The sequence below is a fragment of the Anas acuta genome, chromosome 1, assembly GCF_963932015.1.
Source record: "Anas acuta chromosome 1, bAnaAcu1.1, whole genome shotgun sequence".
Classification (NCBI taxonomy): domain Eukaryota; kingdom Metazoa; phylum Chordata; class Aves; order Anseriformes; family Anatidae; genus Anas; species Anas acuta.
Window position 1 is genome coordinate 189,319,098 of NC_088979.1, and position 15,653 is coordinate 189,334,750.

General features: G+C 42.7%; 1 protein-coding gene across 1 annotated transcript in view; it reads right to left on the reverse strand.

Annotated features, from left to right (window-relative positions):
* Nucleotides 1-1,084: 1,084 nt before the first annotated feature.
* LOC137849775 (sucrase-isomaltase, intestinal-like) overlaps nt 1,085-15,653 on the reverse strand; it is a 48,193-nt gene continuing 33,624 nt past the window's right edge. Inside the window, exons 14-20 of the mRNA XM_068669727.1 lie at nt 13,535-13,623; nt 11,052-11,104; nt 9,226-9,356; nt 8,350-8,438; nt 7,929-7,978; nt 4,059-4,217; nt 1,085-1,242 (exon numbers count right to left, since the gene is read on the reverse strand). Coding sequence (XP_068525828.1) covers nt 1,183-1,242; nt 4,059-4,217; nt 7,929-7,978; nt 8,350-8,438; nt 9,226-9,356; nt 11,052-11,104; nt 13,535-13,623 — 631 coding nt within the window. The 3' untranslated portion in view covers nt 1,085-1,182. The remainder of the gene's footprint in view (nt 1,243-4,058; nt 4,218-7,928; nt 7,979-8,349; nt 8,439-9,225; nt 9,357-11,051; nt 11,105-13,534; nt 13,624-15,653) is intronic.

Consider the following 15,653-nt stretch of genomic DNA (forward strand, 5'->3'; position numbering starts at 1 on the left):
ATGGAGTCATCTAGGAATGATAATCGAGAAAATCAGAAATACTTGCAATACTTAAAAGACTTGCACTAGTGTTAGTAGAATCAGCAAGTCAGAGAATATCCAGGTTGGGAGGGTCCCACAAGGACTATCGAGTACAAATCCTGGTTTCCCAAAGGACCACCCCTAGAAATAAATAACTAATCAGATCATGTATCTGAGAGCGTAATAAGCATGGGAGATTGGTGAACAGTTTCCCACTGAGAAGGAAATAATGGTGGATAATTTTAAGGGATAGCAAACTATGCCCTTCCACACTGCTGAGCCCTTCCACAGCAGAATTTTGGAAGATGGATCTGGGAATAGACCAGGCATTTCTACCAGCATTGGGATTTTCTGTACTTTTTGCAATAGTGGGAGATAGGAACAGGAAGAGTCATCTTAAGAAGCCTCCGATGAAGGATAACCCTGCCTACAGTGCTCTGAGAGGAGCTTAACTGCTGGGAGAGGGAGAGCTGGTCCTAGCAGCCTGCAATGAATCCCAGTCCCTTCCCTAACTCCTTACTGAAGTACCCATTCACTATTAAAGCTCTTACGGCTGCAGATTGTGACTCAGGTTTTTTTTATAGATAAATATCAACAAAGGTAAAAATTGTGCTTTAGCTCATAGATAAAAGGGTGGAAACTGTTGAGTTCATGAAGCCCCAACCTTGCCATAATTTGGATCCCTCCTGGCAGACATCATGGTGTATGTTGAAGGGGAAGCAGTAAATGGCTGATTCCATTTCATACTATTACACATGGAAATAACAGTGTCTCTGTAGGTACCATGAGATGGAGCTTCTCACGGTCTTGGGAGATCATTCTGCAGCCAGAAACAGCTGAAGTGCAAAGCAGATCTGTGTGACGCCAGCCTGGGGTGAGCTGTGTTTCCCATAGACGTTCCTGGCAGAGCACATTGCTTCCCCCAGAACAGGGCTATGTGAATTGGGCTGGCTGCCCAGATGTTCGCTGTATTGTTTGTTTATGGTGATATTCGTTAACTACTATTGAGAATTTAATTTTATGAACACTGAATTGCAAATATTACATAGGAAAAAAGCAGTCGTCAGGTGTGTAAGCAACACTTTAATGACTAAATGCTTCTTTACATAAAACCAAAGATCAGTGTCTGAGGGCCAAGGAGATCAGTGTTTTCTCAACATTTTAGTGAAATGCGATGTTGAGAGGCTGAGTAAGTGGGGCAGAAATCCTCAGAGTGAGTTTCTGTGGAAAAAAAAAAAAAAAGACACAAAAATAGTCAACAATTTTGTGTGAACTTAATAAGGACCAGCTTCAAAACAGAACAAGAAGGGAGCTTAGACCTTTATGATTCCCTTAACATCTGGTAGACAAATCTGGCTTGATGGCAGTACACATCTTTCTACAGTACCCAATTCAACATCCCTTCTAGAAATTCAACGATATCTTAAAATTAATTAATAACATTAATTAAATATGAAATTATGGATACATTATCAATCCTGCTCTTTGGCTGTTAAATTTGTTGTATTTTATGCTATGCAATTTCCATTTTCAGTACTTCAGTGTTATCTTTGTTTCACAACCAATAATCTCTTAAAATGCATGATATCCATTTATATCTCTTAACTGTTTCTTTGCCCTTCCACATATTCATGTTAATATGACTCTAAAAATCCGTGCTTAGATCAGTTTTCAGTGTGTAATATTTTCATCTTTCCTCAAAGCAGTCCTCCACTACTACTTGGTAAGCAAGAAATCCAGTTCTTGAGTGATTTGCCTTTTACTCAAATTCAGAGCCAGATCCAGACAGAAATACTGCAACTCCACCCAAACATTAACCAAAAAGCACAGAGCAGACAGAAAGGCTGCCCCAGACTGTGCTTCTGCTTCCCAGCAGAGAAAAAAGAAGGATCTTCCTATGCACAGATCATTTTGTTTTCAACATGAGCCTGGTCCACAGAAGCGCTCCTCCAGCATCCCTGCTGCAGTTGCAGGGGAGTGTCTGAGGCTCTTAGGGTGCCAAGCTTCAGTGGAAAAAAAGATAAACAGTCCTAATAATAGGAAGATTCTGGGATATTACACGTCAGGGTAGCACTGCATGAACTGGAGAGAAAGAAGTGGCTTATTACTAAGCAAACTGCTTCTATTTATATACAAATAACTATGGCTCAATTATGCACTTAAGCACTGCTTTTAGGCAAATTTGCTTTTTGTAAAGAAAAAGCAATATAGTAGAAGTTACTTTCTGCTATATCCCTTCAAACAGACTGTAGTCTTCATGCTTGTTAAACTATTATGCGGTATGTAATCTCATTAAGCCTGTGAGAAAGTGGCAAATTTGCCCTTTAGAATTCGTTATTTTTTTAATTACATGGGTTGTAAGTTTTCAAGATCTAAACCCTGTCTGCTAACGCTTTTTTTTTTTTTTTTTTTTTTTTAATAGAATGTCTAACACAAGAGAGGATTATAGGTAATGGCATTAAAACAGCTGTAAAGGAATGGTGGGAGAGGTTTGGCTGAATCTCTTACAGTTGTGAAAGGAATATATTTAGCTGGTTTGGGTTACTGTCTGATTTAAATTAAGTAAATTTTGTGCAGTTTGGACCTACTACAGCAGTCTGGTGGCTTTTTTTCCCTGTTATCTGAAGTGGTTCTTAAGCCACAAAGTGCTTTGATCAAGTTTTAACTAATACTTTTGTGACAAGCTTTTTACTCTTTCTTGATCATCTTTTTATGTTCTGCTGTTAGCATGCAGTTATCTTCTGCAATTCTGAGACTGGTGCCTTCAAGCACATCTCAGTGGAGTGTTTTCTTTACCCTGCCACATCTATGTTGCTTTCAGCTTGCTTAGAGGCAGTTTGGCTGTTAAACAATTTCTTCCCCCAAGGCAACACTGATTACTCTTATTTATGACATCGTCTCTGAAAGTGAGTTTATTTTTTTTTATGATTCTCCATGGCAGAAATTTATTCTCAGCAATTTTCTTCCTTTACAGATTTCTTCAATAAAGTAAATGTTAGAACCAGGTGCATATAATGGGGATCCCACTTTGGTTGCAAATAAACTTAAATCATTAGGCCGAGTAGGCAGAATAACAAAAGATGTGATATCTACTGCTTGTTGCCTCAGCTACATACCTTTGATTGAATGATAAGCTAGTGGTTAGTGTTATAGAGGGTTAGTGTTGGGAGTTCCCGGGGTGCAGACCAGTGCTCAGATGTATCACATGCACACATGTGGTGCAAGACCCTTTTCAGCTTGGTGGAACATAAGGGACAAGTAACAAGAGCCAGTGTTGCTCTTTTTGTCTATTCTGCTGTGGAAAACAAAATTGTGACCACTGAGTGTATTAGGGATTAGGGATTGTGACTGCTGTGTTTTAGGGATGTCCAGTCCATCCCCATGGGGTGTCTCCTTGCAGGTGCTAAAAGAGCTGTATGGTACAAGCAAGTCATGCATTTGGACCTCGGACACTGAGGTTGGACAGGTGGCTTCCCACTTTGAGACAGTGAAACTGCAACTGGTGTCTCACTGCTTTAATAGTTTCCTTAGGAATTCAAACATATGGCAGAGATTTGCCTTTCTTTCCTCTGACAACAGGGAGATGCTCATTAGAGCCAGCTACACCGCATTCATTTTTGGACACTAAGTACTTGTGCAAAAATACCTCTCCCATATCTTTTCAGTAGCTGATAAATATCTTTGTCAGGTCTTCTCATTTATCAGAATGATAACAATGTCCATAAAACAGCTAACTTCTCTCAGTTTGTGGAAGTGTGTCAACTTTCCATTATTTTGTGAGCTTAAGAAACTTGTGTGAGTGGCAGACACTGAGTGACAGAGAGAAAGAGAGACTGTGTGTGCAATAGCAAAGATGAAAGTTTCCTTTAACAGCTCTTTCTGTTGATTTTTTTCTTTCTCCGAAAACTCAGACTGTTGTACCAAAAATAAATGCCTGCTTATACTTGGAAACATAAAGGGTCTGGATGAAAAACTGCTGCTCACTGACTCTTCCCATGCCCTCTAGATTCTTCATAATCCCTCAGTGTAGCTCTTACCCCATTCAGCTCATAGGAGAAGGCATCTCTGTGGATGGTTCTTCCATTCAGAGTGACAGCGTGGGGTCTCAGTTTCAGGCCCAGAACTGTTATTTTGTTGTACCTCAGAGAGTCAGCCCCCCGGTAGCCGTTTTTAAGTATTTCTGTCTTCAGGTTGCCCTGCAAAAAGCCACAGAGGAAATGTTAGGACCATCACCACTCTTTGGAGTTGACTTACTGGTACTGTGACTGTTGTAGTCTCAGTTTTGTCAGCCAATGCTTAGAAAGCCTTCCACTATAGACAATACAATCTGAGAACATAAAGTAAAAACAATACTCACATTAATTTTGACATAAGAAAGGTTTTGCATATCATAAACTAACAAAATAAGAAACACAATTGCTTTTACAACATTCATTTGGCATCTTCTTGGGCCAGTTTTTCTACTCGTGATCAATGCAAATTTGGTTCTTGTACCCGTTTGCAGGGTACAGTGGCATATGCAAAGCCAAAATCCAGATACAGAGATTCAGTTAGTGACCTTGAGGCAGATTTGATTAACATCTGCAACCAACTGCTTTAAATGCATTGTCCACAGACATCAGCTGCTAGATATGTTGCCCCTATTTTACATCCCACGTCTCCAAAACTCCTGCTAATAATCTTCTCTGATATAATACCCAAGCTTTAAGGACACTGAAGGAACAGAGTGTATCCACGGGGCTTTGTTATACTTCCTACTTACTATATATCTTGGATTCAGGGATGAACCAAGAGGACATACAAAGTCATTAAACAAATTCATTTGGATCACTAGCAACAGTAATTTCCCACACAAGCAGTGAAGAGGAATCATTGCATTTGTTATGTGATCAAAGTTGTTAAGGAAATAAAGATGAATTACACTGCTCAGGAAATGAAGAACTGCTATGCAATCATGACTTTTTAAAAATATGCCAAGGAGAAGCCCATGACGGAACCTTCTGCATAAATTAGCTTGTGTTATTTCAACATTGCACGGCAGGAGGAGGAGCAGAAGCTAGATCACAGTATCTCTAATTTAAGGCTGTGCTCAGACTGCTTACTTCAGGCATCCCCTCTAAATATCAGTGCCAATCCCCAGCACGCTGATTTAATCTGAAATAAGGAGTGTTGGCTACTGAGGAACAAATGGGCAGAGTCCTCTAAACACCTCTGGAGAATGCCTTGGGGTACTTATACATGGTGCCTCTTCCCATTCAGCAGAGCTCACACACGGGAAGATTCAATATAGGCGGACCACCTCCCAGCAGTGATTTATTGCTGTCTCAAGTGTGGCCAGGCAGGTGGGCTAGCTCAAGGTGGTCTCATGGACTCAGCAAGCTCAGTGTGATGCTCAGCCTAACGATTACAACTGTGTTAATAATTGAGGTTGCACTCGAGCTCTGAGGACTCTGCAGCAGGCATCACTGCCCATCTGATGGGTCCCAATCTGCCCTCCTTCAGGGCCTTGGGGAGAAGGAGAGGTGATGATCCAGGGGAATGAGTGACCTCTCCTCCCCAAGCACCTAATGTGATTACAGCAATCACCCAGGAAGGTTACAGGTTCAATTTGGAGCAAGAAACCTTATGCATATCACTCAAAGCCTTATAAATGTAAAGTACAAGCACATCCTGGACCTACAGCCAAAAGCCAGGACTTCCCTGATATATATATATATATATATATATATATATATATATATATATATATATATATATAAATTTTTTTTTCCCCAAACGTTTTTCCCTTGAAAAGTTTTTCCCTTGAAAATTGGACCAGTTTTAAAGAGAACTTGCTCCCAGGCTGTTCAGTTACCTAGTGGTTAGCATATTCTTTCAGAAGCTGCCACCTCCTCGGGCAAGAGCCCTCTTTGGTAACCCATGTCAGCAAACAGCAAGCCATCCATCACCGTTCCTTTGGCGTATCTGAAGGCACTCATCACGGTCTGAGCATCTCTACCTTGTCTGCTCTGGGCACAGAGGCAGAGATTCTGGCTCTCCCTGCTTGTCCCTGAAGTAGAGTGCAGCCTATACATTTGGCTCACATTTTTGTAAACCAGTAGGCGTAATATTATGGGGCACCTTGACTTAGGTCACTTGGCCATCACGCCTGTCAAAATGGAGGTGTCAAGGGAATTAAAACACCCACCGCGGTGAGGCAGTGCCCGAGAGCAGGCAGCATGAATCATTCCCTAAGGTTTAAGTGCCTGCACTGGTCCTGAATTCCTTTGTACTTCTAGGTTGTTTGAATGAAAGTATAAAAGAGAAGGTCTAATCCTGCAGCTGGTACCTTAGCAGAACTCTGCACTGGATTCAGAGTAAATGCTGTGATGTCAGACCTTAACAGCAAATCTCTCAGGGACCAAAATTTGTGTGTTTTTCTAAAAGTGAGTATGATTAAACTGTTCATCCATAATTTTTTAAGAATATAGAAATGTGCAACATACACTGAGATTCTCAAACATTTCTCATACTTCTGTAATTTGCTGTTTGAGATGGATTTTTTTCTTTATAAACACATAATAAAAAACTGACATTAGAGATTATTGGAATGCAGATAGGGACTTCAGTTATGGATTTACAGGCAGAAGTCAAATATGAGCAATGAGAAATGGAAGAGCCAGTGAATCAACAATCTAATTTGCACAGATCAGAATTTAATATAAAAGTGGATATTGTTTTTCTGTAGCCTCCCTGCAATAAATTGCTATACACAGACTACAGAAAGTCAAAGTGATTTTTCTTCCTTTTTGCAGCTGAAATATCATTTCTTAGAAGACTTTTTCATGATAAATCAAGAAGAAAATAAATTAAAAATTAAATTTAAACCTAGACATGCAGTGTTACTTCCAGAAAAGTACCTCACGAATATACAAGACTACATAATAAAACCCATCAGCTTACTCTGACTTACTCTCACTTCTAGAGGACACACATTCTAAGAGCAATATCACAATAAGCATTAATATATTTTTTTATTCTTCTGAAGATTTTCTATAGACTACTTTGGTGCTTTCAGGATCACACAGTGTGAGAACTGTGCTGCAGTATATGTCAACACTGGAATTGCAGATGAAATATAATCTGTATAGATTGCTGAAGTAAGTTCAGCTTTTTTTTGAATAACTCCCACAACTTACTATCATACACTTAATGAGCTTCCAGTAGGTTTATTTTATAGTGTTTTTCTCAGCTGAAGCTGCGACTGCTGAGTTTTTCTGTTCAGCTTTCTCAGGACACACCCGAGAAGTGTGAAAGGCATTGGAGCCCTGACTCTGCGCCTGTGCTGTGTGAAGCATCCATCAGCACGGCACAGCAGGTTGCCAGTGGCTTGCTGAATCACTCCACGGGACGCTGACTGTGGGAGCAATCTCCATGCCATATAACAAGGAGATGCAAGCTAAAGAAGGGAGAGTATGTAATTCTCTGGGCACAAAATACAAGCTTCGTGTGAGCACAGCTAAAAAGTTGCGAGGATATCCTGCAGGCGAGAACGCAGCCCTCTCCTACTCGTCAGACTAAAAGTGCTTGCAGGAGGAAGGCAAGGAAAATGTCCCTCATCCCCAGAACCTGCAACTCAGGAAAAATATCTGAGCTAAAAAAGTGGATTTTCAGGTTCACATCACACCACGGGTGTTAATGATGCGTCACTGTGATAGTCAATGAAGCAAACACAAAACGGCAGGCTCATGGCTGGATTATTTTGTAGCTGCCTGCAAATGAAAACATTAGGTAGCTTACCAGTTTCAAAGGCTGAGCTGTATGAAAAAATATTATTTGGATGAAAGATAGACATCAGCACCTTGCAACAGCTATACTACAGTAGAGCTACCTGTAAGGATGTGGGTACCTGGTACGTTGCTACTTACTGCGCTGTATGTGTATTTAGCCAAGAAGTAGTTCTCATTTTCAATAGTATCTGTTAAAACACAAAACAAGAAGGATTAGGATCAAAACAGCAAAATCCATGAGCAGTTCACACTAATTGTGGCAAGCAGCTAACGTCACCCTTGGAGGACTGTGGGTTATTTAATCTCCTCCCCCATTCCTCTCGGTGTGACCTCCCGAAATGAGTTACTGCCCTCTCGAGCAGAGCAGCCGTCCCCGATGTCACACCTTTCTCCTGCTGAAAGGCCGCCCTCAAGAGCACTCTGCTTTCCACCTCTAATGTTCAACCTCAAAGCTTTCCAGCTCTTTGTAAGAGCTGTCAGTGCCGTTACGCTGCTGAAAAGGTGGCCTGAGGACAGGCCTGCATGGTGACCCTGCTTCACAGAGGGGGCCCGGACTCACCGATCGAATCACCATCATCCCAAAAGAGAGACCCAGAAGCTTCTCCTTGCTCATTCAGGGCGATAATGAGTCCAAATGGGTTCAGACGGCTGTTAACAAATACACCAAGAGATGTCAGTACAAATTTCTGGCCACTGTCCCTTCCATGTTATTTAACAAAAACTTCTGAACACAATTAGCTCTAATTTTAGGTTACAAGAAAGGTCACGCAGCCAGATGACTACCTAGCTACTTAAAATGGCTCTTGAAATTAGGATGAGAACCTTACCCTGCTCTGTTCCCTCCTTTCAAGTGCCTGTGTGGACAAGTTCCCCCCTCCTTAGTGTCCTTACGTGTGACAGGAGGCAGCTGGTCACTGAGGCCACATCACGGTGGTTTGGTCTGGTCGCTGCATGGTGCTGCTCCCTCCCTTCCCTGCCCACGTTAGTGTCTGAGCACGGTTCAGACCCGAGGCCAGCCCCTTGGTATGGGGCAAAAATCTTCCCCGAGAGAGCTTTGAGCTTCTCCACCTTGCCCATGGCATTTGATAAATTCACCCAAGGACAAGAGGTTTGCATCTTCCCCTAGCATATGTTCACTGCGAGCGGCTGGCAGCTGGGCAGCGAGGCCGTGAGAGGTGCAAGAGCTTCTCCCAGCAAAGCTGCAGAGCCAGGTGTGGGTTTCGGCCACGTGAGAGATGACGTGGGTCATCTCCGGGGTGACTTCTAACGCAACTGAGTGAGCAGTGGGATAAAAATACTGTGCTTATCAGCCGGGATGGCAGCTGGGAGCTGCAGATAGCTTCTCTTCTGCTCTTTCCTTTGATTGCTGTTTGGTGGTGAAGGGTCTGGCCTGCACCGCTGTTTTTTGGGGGATAGACACGGCTCGTGATATTACCTCTTGGTAGTTGTGGTGGCTGGGGCCTGTTCTGGCAGAATGTAGCCTCCACGGATGTACAGAGGGATCTTGTTCAACGGGGCATCGACGGTAGCATACGTCCCGCGCCAGGCACTTGGCACTTTGAAACCCTACCACAAAAAGTAATACAGTTAAAAAAAATATGCAAATGCAGGTCACCATATATCGCTGGAAAGGAGGCCAAGGGGTATATTTTCATCTTAATTACACCAGTTTGCACCAAAAAAAAAAGCAGATTTCAGGGGTATTATTCCAGTTTCTTTTTTGAACATGAAGGAGAATCGAGCCCCTGCAGTGATGCATATGCATGAAGGTACAGCCATCATGGATGAAAGACAGTAAATCATCTTTTAAAATGGTATCATTACTCTGTATGCTGGGCAAAAAAACTCATCAAGACATGAAGCAAAAAGAAAAAGAAACTTTCACTTCCTTTTTTTATGCATATGGAAACTGTCACATTTCAGTGTAAGGTGAGTGATTCATAATCATTGGGGAATGTAAACTGTAGATTTTCTTCTCTTTTAAGGACAAGTCTTCCTCTTTCAAAAAGTAATTACAGGATTCAATGAGTGAAATTCATATATGTGTAGACAACTAGCATAAATTCTCTGCATCGTTTCTTTCTGCTTTAATCCCTCAAAACCAGGTGTAGGCAAGGTTTATGTGCAGAGGAGGTAACAGGAGGGCTTTGCTCTTGCCCTCTGTGGGGGGTAATTATAACTTATGGTAGATATCCTGCCTTGCTTCGGGACGAGCACCAGCAAACTCATGCCAAGTGCTGGGATCTGCTCTTTGCTGATGTGGGACATGCCCCACAGGCAGGGGACACCAGGACAATGTTCCCATGCCCGCCCCTGCACAGGGGCTTGGGGGGAAACACAGCAAGGAGGGATGAGCAAAATGCTTCATCCCACTGAACCGTGGCCTTGTAAGAGGAGAAAGGGAAAGAGCTGGATGAACATCCCTCTGAGGACACCAGCCAAATGCTGCAGATGCCCTAAGCAGTGCCTGTTGAAGAATAAGCCTGAATTTCCTCTGAGAGCATCTTTGTCCTTCCCACTTGTCTGGCAGTGCTGCTCAGGGTAGTTAGCAGCAGCCTGATGCTCCTGGGCTCAGGTTTCTGAAAGCTTTTAACATCAGCCTAACTACCCCTGAAGCCAGCACTGGTTTCATCCCGCAGATTTCAGCAGAGCACAGTTAGCTCAAAACCCGAGCACTTTGGAAACTGCAGCGCTGGGAATGGTGTTGGAGAGGTCGAAACCTGCAGTCCCTGAATCTAGAGGAGTCTGGCTTTTTTTTCTACAAAGCAGCTTGCTCTGCAGCTCCTGAAGCATCTTCTGGAGGGGAGCCTCATGCTGCTCTGTATATATGCCTTCTGTCCAAAATGATGTGTGTGCAAAACTCTGTGCACAAAACGTTCGCAGCCTGTTCTCAGGAGCACAGCTCAGGTCTCTGTTTCTACACAGGTAAGGGTATAGGTGTAATAACTTAAGCATGCAATAAGGGTGTAGAAAAAAAAGAAGAGAAATCTTGACAATTTTGTGAATGTCTAGGCTGCTCTTGGAAATTGTGTTCTCTGTGTCTTTAGAGCTTTACAGACCAAAAATAGCAAATAAAATGCTACTGAAATCTGTGCAATTTACTCTCCCAGCTAGCCTGGTGTTGACTTTTTGTGCTCTAGTTTTCTTAAACACAGATGCTGAGGTAAAAATACTGCTGAACATTGCTAAAAGTCGTTTTGCTGGAATTGTAATATTTTAAGTTCTATAAAATGTAAGAAACTGAATTTTAGAAATACTTACTGTGTAGTAGTCAAACCATGTTGCTTCAGGGAAATACACATCCACAGATCTTGCTCCCTGTAATTGTTATAAAATGATTAAAGTCCTTCTCTTTTTACATTTCTGATATTACATTAGCTTTATTATATTTGTGCATGGATAGATGCACACTCAGTCCTCCAACAGCATCAAATCTTGGATATTAAGGCTGAGTTATCATCACAGCAATGGACTCGTGCTGGCCAATCTATGATGCAAAACAGGTGACCCTACCCAACCTGGGGGGCTTTACTACAGGTCTGTGGGATGAGTCTGTTAGGTTTTTAGTTCAGCCTGGCACACTGCTCCACATCTTGCAAATGTAACATCTGAATAATGTCAGCAAGGGCTACGGCAGGCTCTGCAAGGCAGGACTTTGCATCAGGCAACAGAGCGGGCTGTGAGGGCCACCACTGCTATGTCCCTCTTGCTGAAACAGGCAAAGAGCAATGTCTGCAAGACATGCAGATATTTGCCTTATTTGCAATCAGTTAAAGCTGCGGATAAATTATATTGAATAATGCACTGCTAATTGCACAATTGCTGCACTTTATTTTACAGCATGCCCTGTATCATATTATTGCAGGGATAAAATCACACTAAAGGCACTTTGAATTAATCACTCTAGGAAACATCAGAATCAAAACATATTTCTTCTTTTTTTTTTTTTTTTTTGGTCATGAGTTGCTTGTTCTCACAAACAGATCAGTTCTGATTCTCAAAGTAGATGCCTGCCCCTTTGCATAGTTATGGTTATCCCCTGGGAGGAGATGGAGCATGAAATGTCAAGGTGGAGGGTGGAGGAGAAGAGCTAAGGCATAGTTACCACTTGACATTTTAAGGATTTTTTTTTCATATTATCCAATAGAAGAACTCAGAAACAGCTGCTTTTTTAATGCATGCACATCTCATATTAGAATACAGCAATTGCTAACCAGGAAATTTGTCCTGTCCTGTGGCCTGTCTCCCAGGCAGTGCTGCATGGCTCAGGGAAGGTGTCCTAACTCTGCAGCAAGTAAGGCTGGGGTGCTGTGCCCTGTCTGTTTAGCAACTAAAGGTTGGCTAAGTGTGTAAAACACCTTCAGAGCTTGAAAGAAAACCCTATAAAGTCAAGATGCCCCTCTCCCTAGATCTTCTCAGCATTACTACAAGAACTCTGGATATGCTGGTATGCAGAGAGGCGTGCAATCACTGCCTGACTCTCGATGAGCCTTGCCTTAAGGAGTTCCTAAGTAACAGCCACTGTGTAACATTTCCCATTTCCATTTTGATGGATCTCCCTTACTCACACTCTGGGACTGAGGAGCAGAGGGAAATCTGTCCTGCCCCACCTTCTCCATGTGCCATGCTGCAGTTTGAGGCAGTCATCATCACCATTTTCATTCATTTCATTGCAGGAAGCAACCCCGGGCTTGTCACCCTCTCCTTATGGGAAGGTTTCTCCCACATCTTTTCATCATCTTACTGGCCTGAGACCCTTTGAATTCTCCACATTAGTCACCAGCTATTAGAAACCTGGGGGAGTCTGAAGATGAAGGACTGACTAATGAAGTGCCACAGAGGAGTCGGAAAGGTTTTATGTGAAGGAATAAGAATTTCATTCTAAATTCACAGAGGCACAAGGGTAGCATTAAAAAAAAAATAAATGACGAGCAGCAGCCTGCTTACGTGTTTGATCATCAGCATCATGTAGGAAATGTCTCAGATATTCCGGCAGCATGCTGATCACAAACAGCTCCAGGATACATCGCATGGCGATGTTTGCCTCTGCACAACTACACCTTTCTGGTGCTCCTTTCAGGCTGCACCCTGCCAGCAGTCAGCAGCAGGGTGAGGAGAGAAACCCGCCCTTGCTCCAGCTGAGCAGCGAGAGCAAACCCACCCTGTGGCTCTATTCTGGGGCCCACGGCAGGAGCTGCTCCCCTGACCCAACCTGTGGCCATCACAGCCATAGGGAAATGATGGCTTTTAAAGCCTGCCATATTATCAGCTATCATTGTCATCATTTTTGTAAGGGTGGTGTGTGCACGTGATGCTGGTAAATGCCTAGCACAACCTTTGAGATGCTGCTGTGCCAAAACGCTATGGGCAAGCTGTAAACAAGGAGCCCAGTTTGTTTCAGTCCCTCCATGCTTCTTCCTAGCCTGGCAATTATTGCCGTGTGTGTCCTTGGAGGATCTGTCAGCACAGGGGTAGGAGCGCTCGAGGGGCAGCATCCAGCCTGCTGACATCTGTTCAGAGCTCACAGTGGCAGGGAAATGCCGTGCCCTCGCCTTCACCCTCCCACCTCCAGCACCAGGCAGCCCTGAGCTGCTCAGGCTTGTTTTGAAATGCCTTCTGCAGGCTTTGACAGGGGAAGGAGGAAACGGCTGGGTATGAGCAAACATGCCCTGAATGTCATCTAGTGCCCTAAGCGGGGTTCATTTATTTTATTCCGGTATGATGGCGTTTTTTAATTGCAGTACTTGCCTCTTCAAGAACAGGAGCAACCATAAATGCAGGTCCCCAAAGGAAGGCAGTATCTATTCCACGACTCTGCTGATCAGAGGTAAATCTAGCATGGGAAGTGAGGTACACAGCGTTAATTCACATTTTTATAGAACTTGCAGAATATTTCGACATTACTTGCTGCCACAAGAAATTCCTTAATGCTTCCTTAATGCGTCCTTCACCACCACCACATATTTCACCCGGCCAAGGGAGTGCCAAAAGCTGGACAGAGATTCAGAAATTACAGTAACACTGCCGTGCTCTGGTAGATTCTGTGATTCTGTGATATGGCTTCCTACACCCTTCACAGGTTTGCATTACAAATCCTTTGCAGAACAAACACCAAGCAACCCTCATATGCATTGCACTTTGTAGCTGCTTTGCCTGAATGGCACCTTACAGATTTCAGTCCCTTTTATTCAATGCATTAAGATCATTCTGATTCTGATCATATCCTCCAGACATGCATTTGCAATCCCATTCACCCAGGGTCATCTGCCAGCCTGGGATGAGCTCTCTATTGCATCCTGCATCAGCTAATGAAAATACTGACAAGCCCCAGGCAAAAAGGAGACATCCTCCCCCCTCTTAGAAACCTCAACTCATACGACATAAAATCTCTGAGAATCTGAACAGGCTTCCAGCCATTTGTAAGCCTATCTCCTAGGACATCCATGCCGATCATCATTTCCAAGTTAGCTTATAAGGGTGCCACATAGAGCAGCGGCTCAAGTCCTCCTAAAATCAGCATTGTACCTCCTGCTTTCCTCCCTTTCCCACTCAATAGCCCTGTTGCCTCATCCAAAAAGGCAATCATAATTTGCTTTTGACAAATTCACGCTGGCTGTTGCACGTTAATGTAGAATTCCTATGTCCTCAGAGAATAATCCGTTCCAAAGTTTATTTGCTGTGTTCTGTTTAACTGAGGCTGCTCAACACCTTGCAGCTGCCCCTGCCTAAAGGCAGGTTTTTATTTTATGGAGCCGAGTGGCTCAGTGTCAGTGCCTGCTCTGACACCCTATATGCTTGGTAGGGGTAGCCAAAATAGGCAAAAATACATTAAAAATACACAAAACACACAAAAATACGTTAAAAGATGTATTTTCAGTGTTTGGATTTCTAAACAAAATAGTAGCTCTTTTCTAGCCAAAATAGTAGCTCTTTTGTACACTTTAATCTTGGGCATTATTGCATTTCAACATAATTCTTTGCAAATATTTTCAGTGTGGTGGGTTTTTTGATGAATTCCCTGTTTTTCGGATTTTGAAATATAACTTGTTAGTTTTTTGTCCTCTAAACAATTTCTCTCTATTTTTAATTTCACTGTAATAAAATTAGAGTATTATTTCAACACTATGTAGTGGGAGATTTCAGGAGAAAAAAATGATTAAGAAATGATGACAACAGAGAAGCTGATCATCTTACTTGCACTTGGAAACGAGCATCTCACCATCTAACTAAGCACTATTTCCTTTTTCAATTACAGCAACCATGAGCACACATTCAGCAAACAAATGAATTTTCCCATTTTGAAAACATAAACCATTAAGCACAGCATAGTTGTGATCTATGAAATACGCCTCACTCCATCTACATGCTTCCTATGGTTAGGCAGTAGCCTCTCTGCTGTCTTATTTTCCCCCAGTAGGCTATTAAGCAGAGCTTTTCCCCCCAGGAGCGCAGTAATGGATTACCACCCCCAGGTCTTTTTGGACAGCCAGGCTACCAGCGTCTGTTTCACTGAGTGAAAGCCTCTGCGTGAGACACTTAAAAGACATATAGGCACCTCCTGGGATGCTGTTCTTGTTCGTTGTTTGAAATGAGCACCTAAACATTTGAAATGAAATGAGAAATCTGAAATGACCACATGAAGCAGGTATTGCTTGGAGACTCCCTGCCCAGCTGCAGTTGTTTTCGTGGTGAGGTTTGTGAACCCATAACAGCTTCACCTGAAAAGCTAGAGCAGTTTTTTAGCTTGGTGTTTGTTACAAGGAAGAGAAAGATTTTATATAAAATTCCATCACCTGGACCTCAAAAACTCTGTTTCAGTTGTCTTTCTCTAAACCCCACATTTCTCCCTTTGTTAGCATCTAG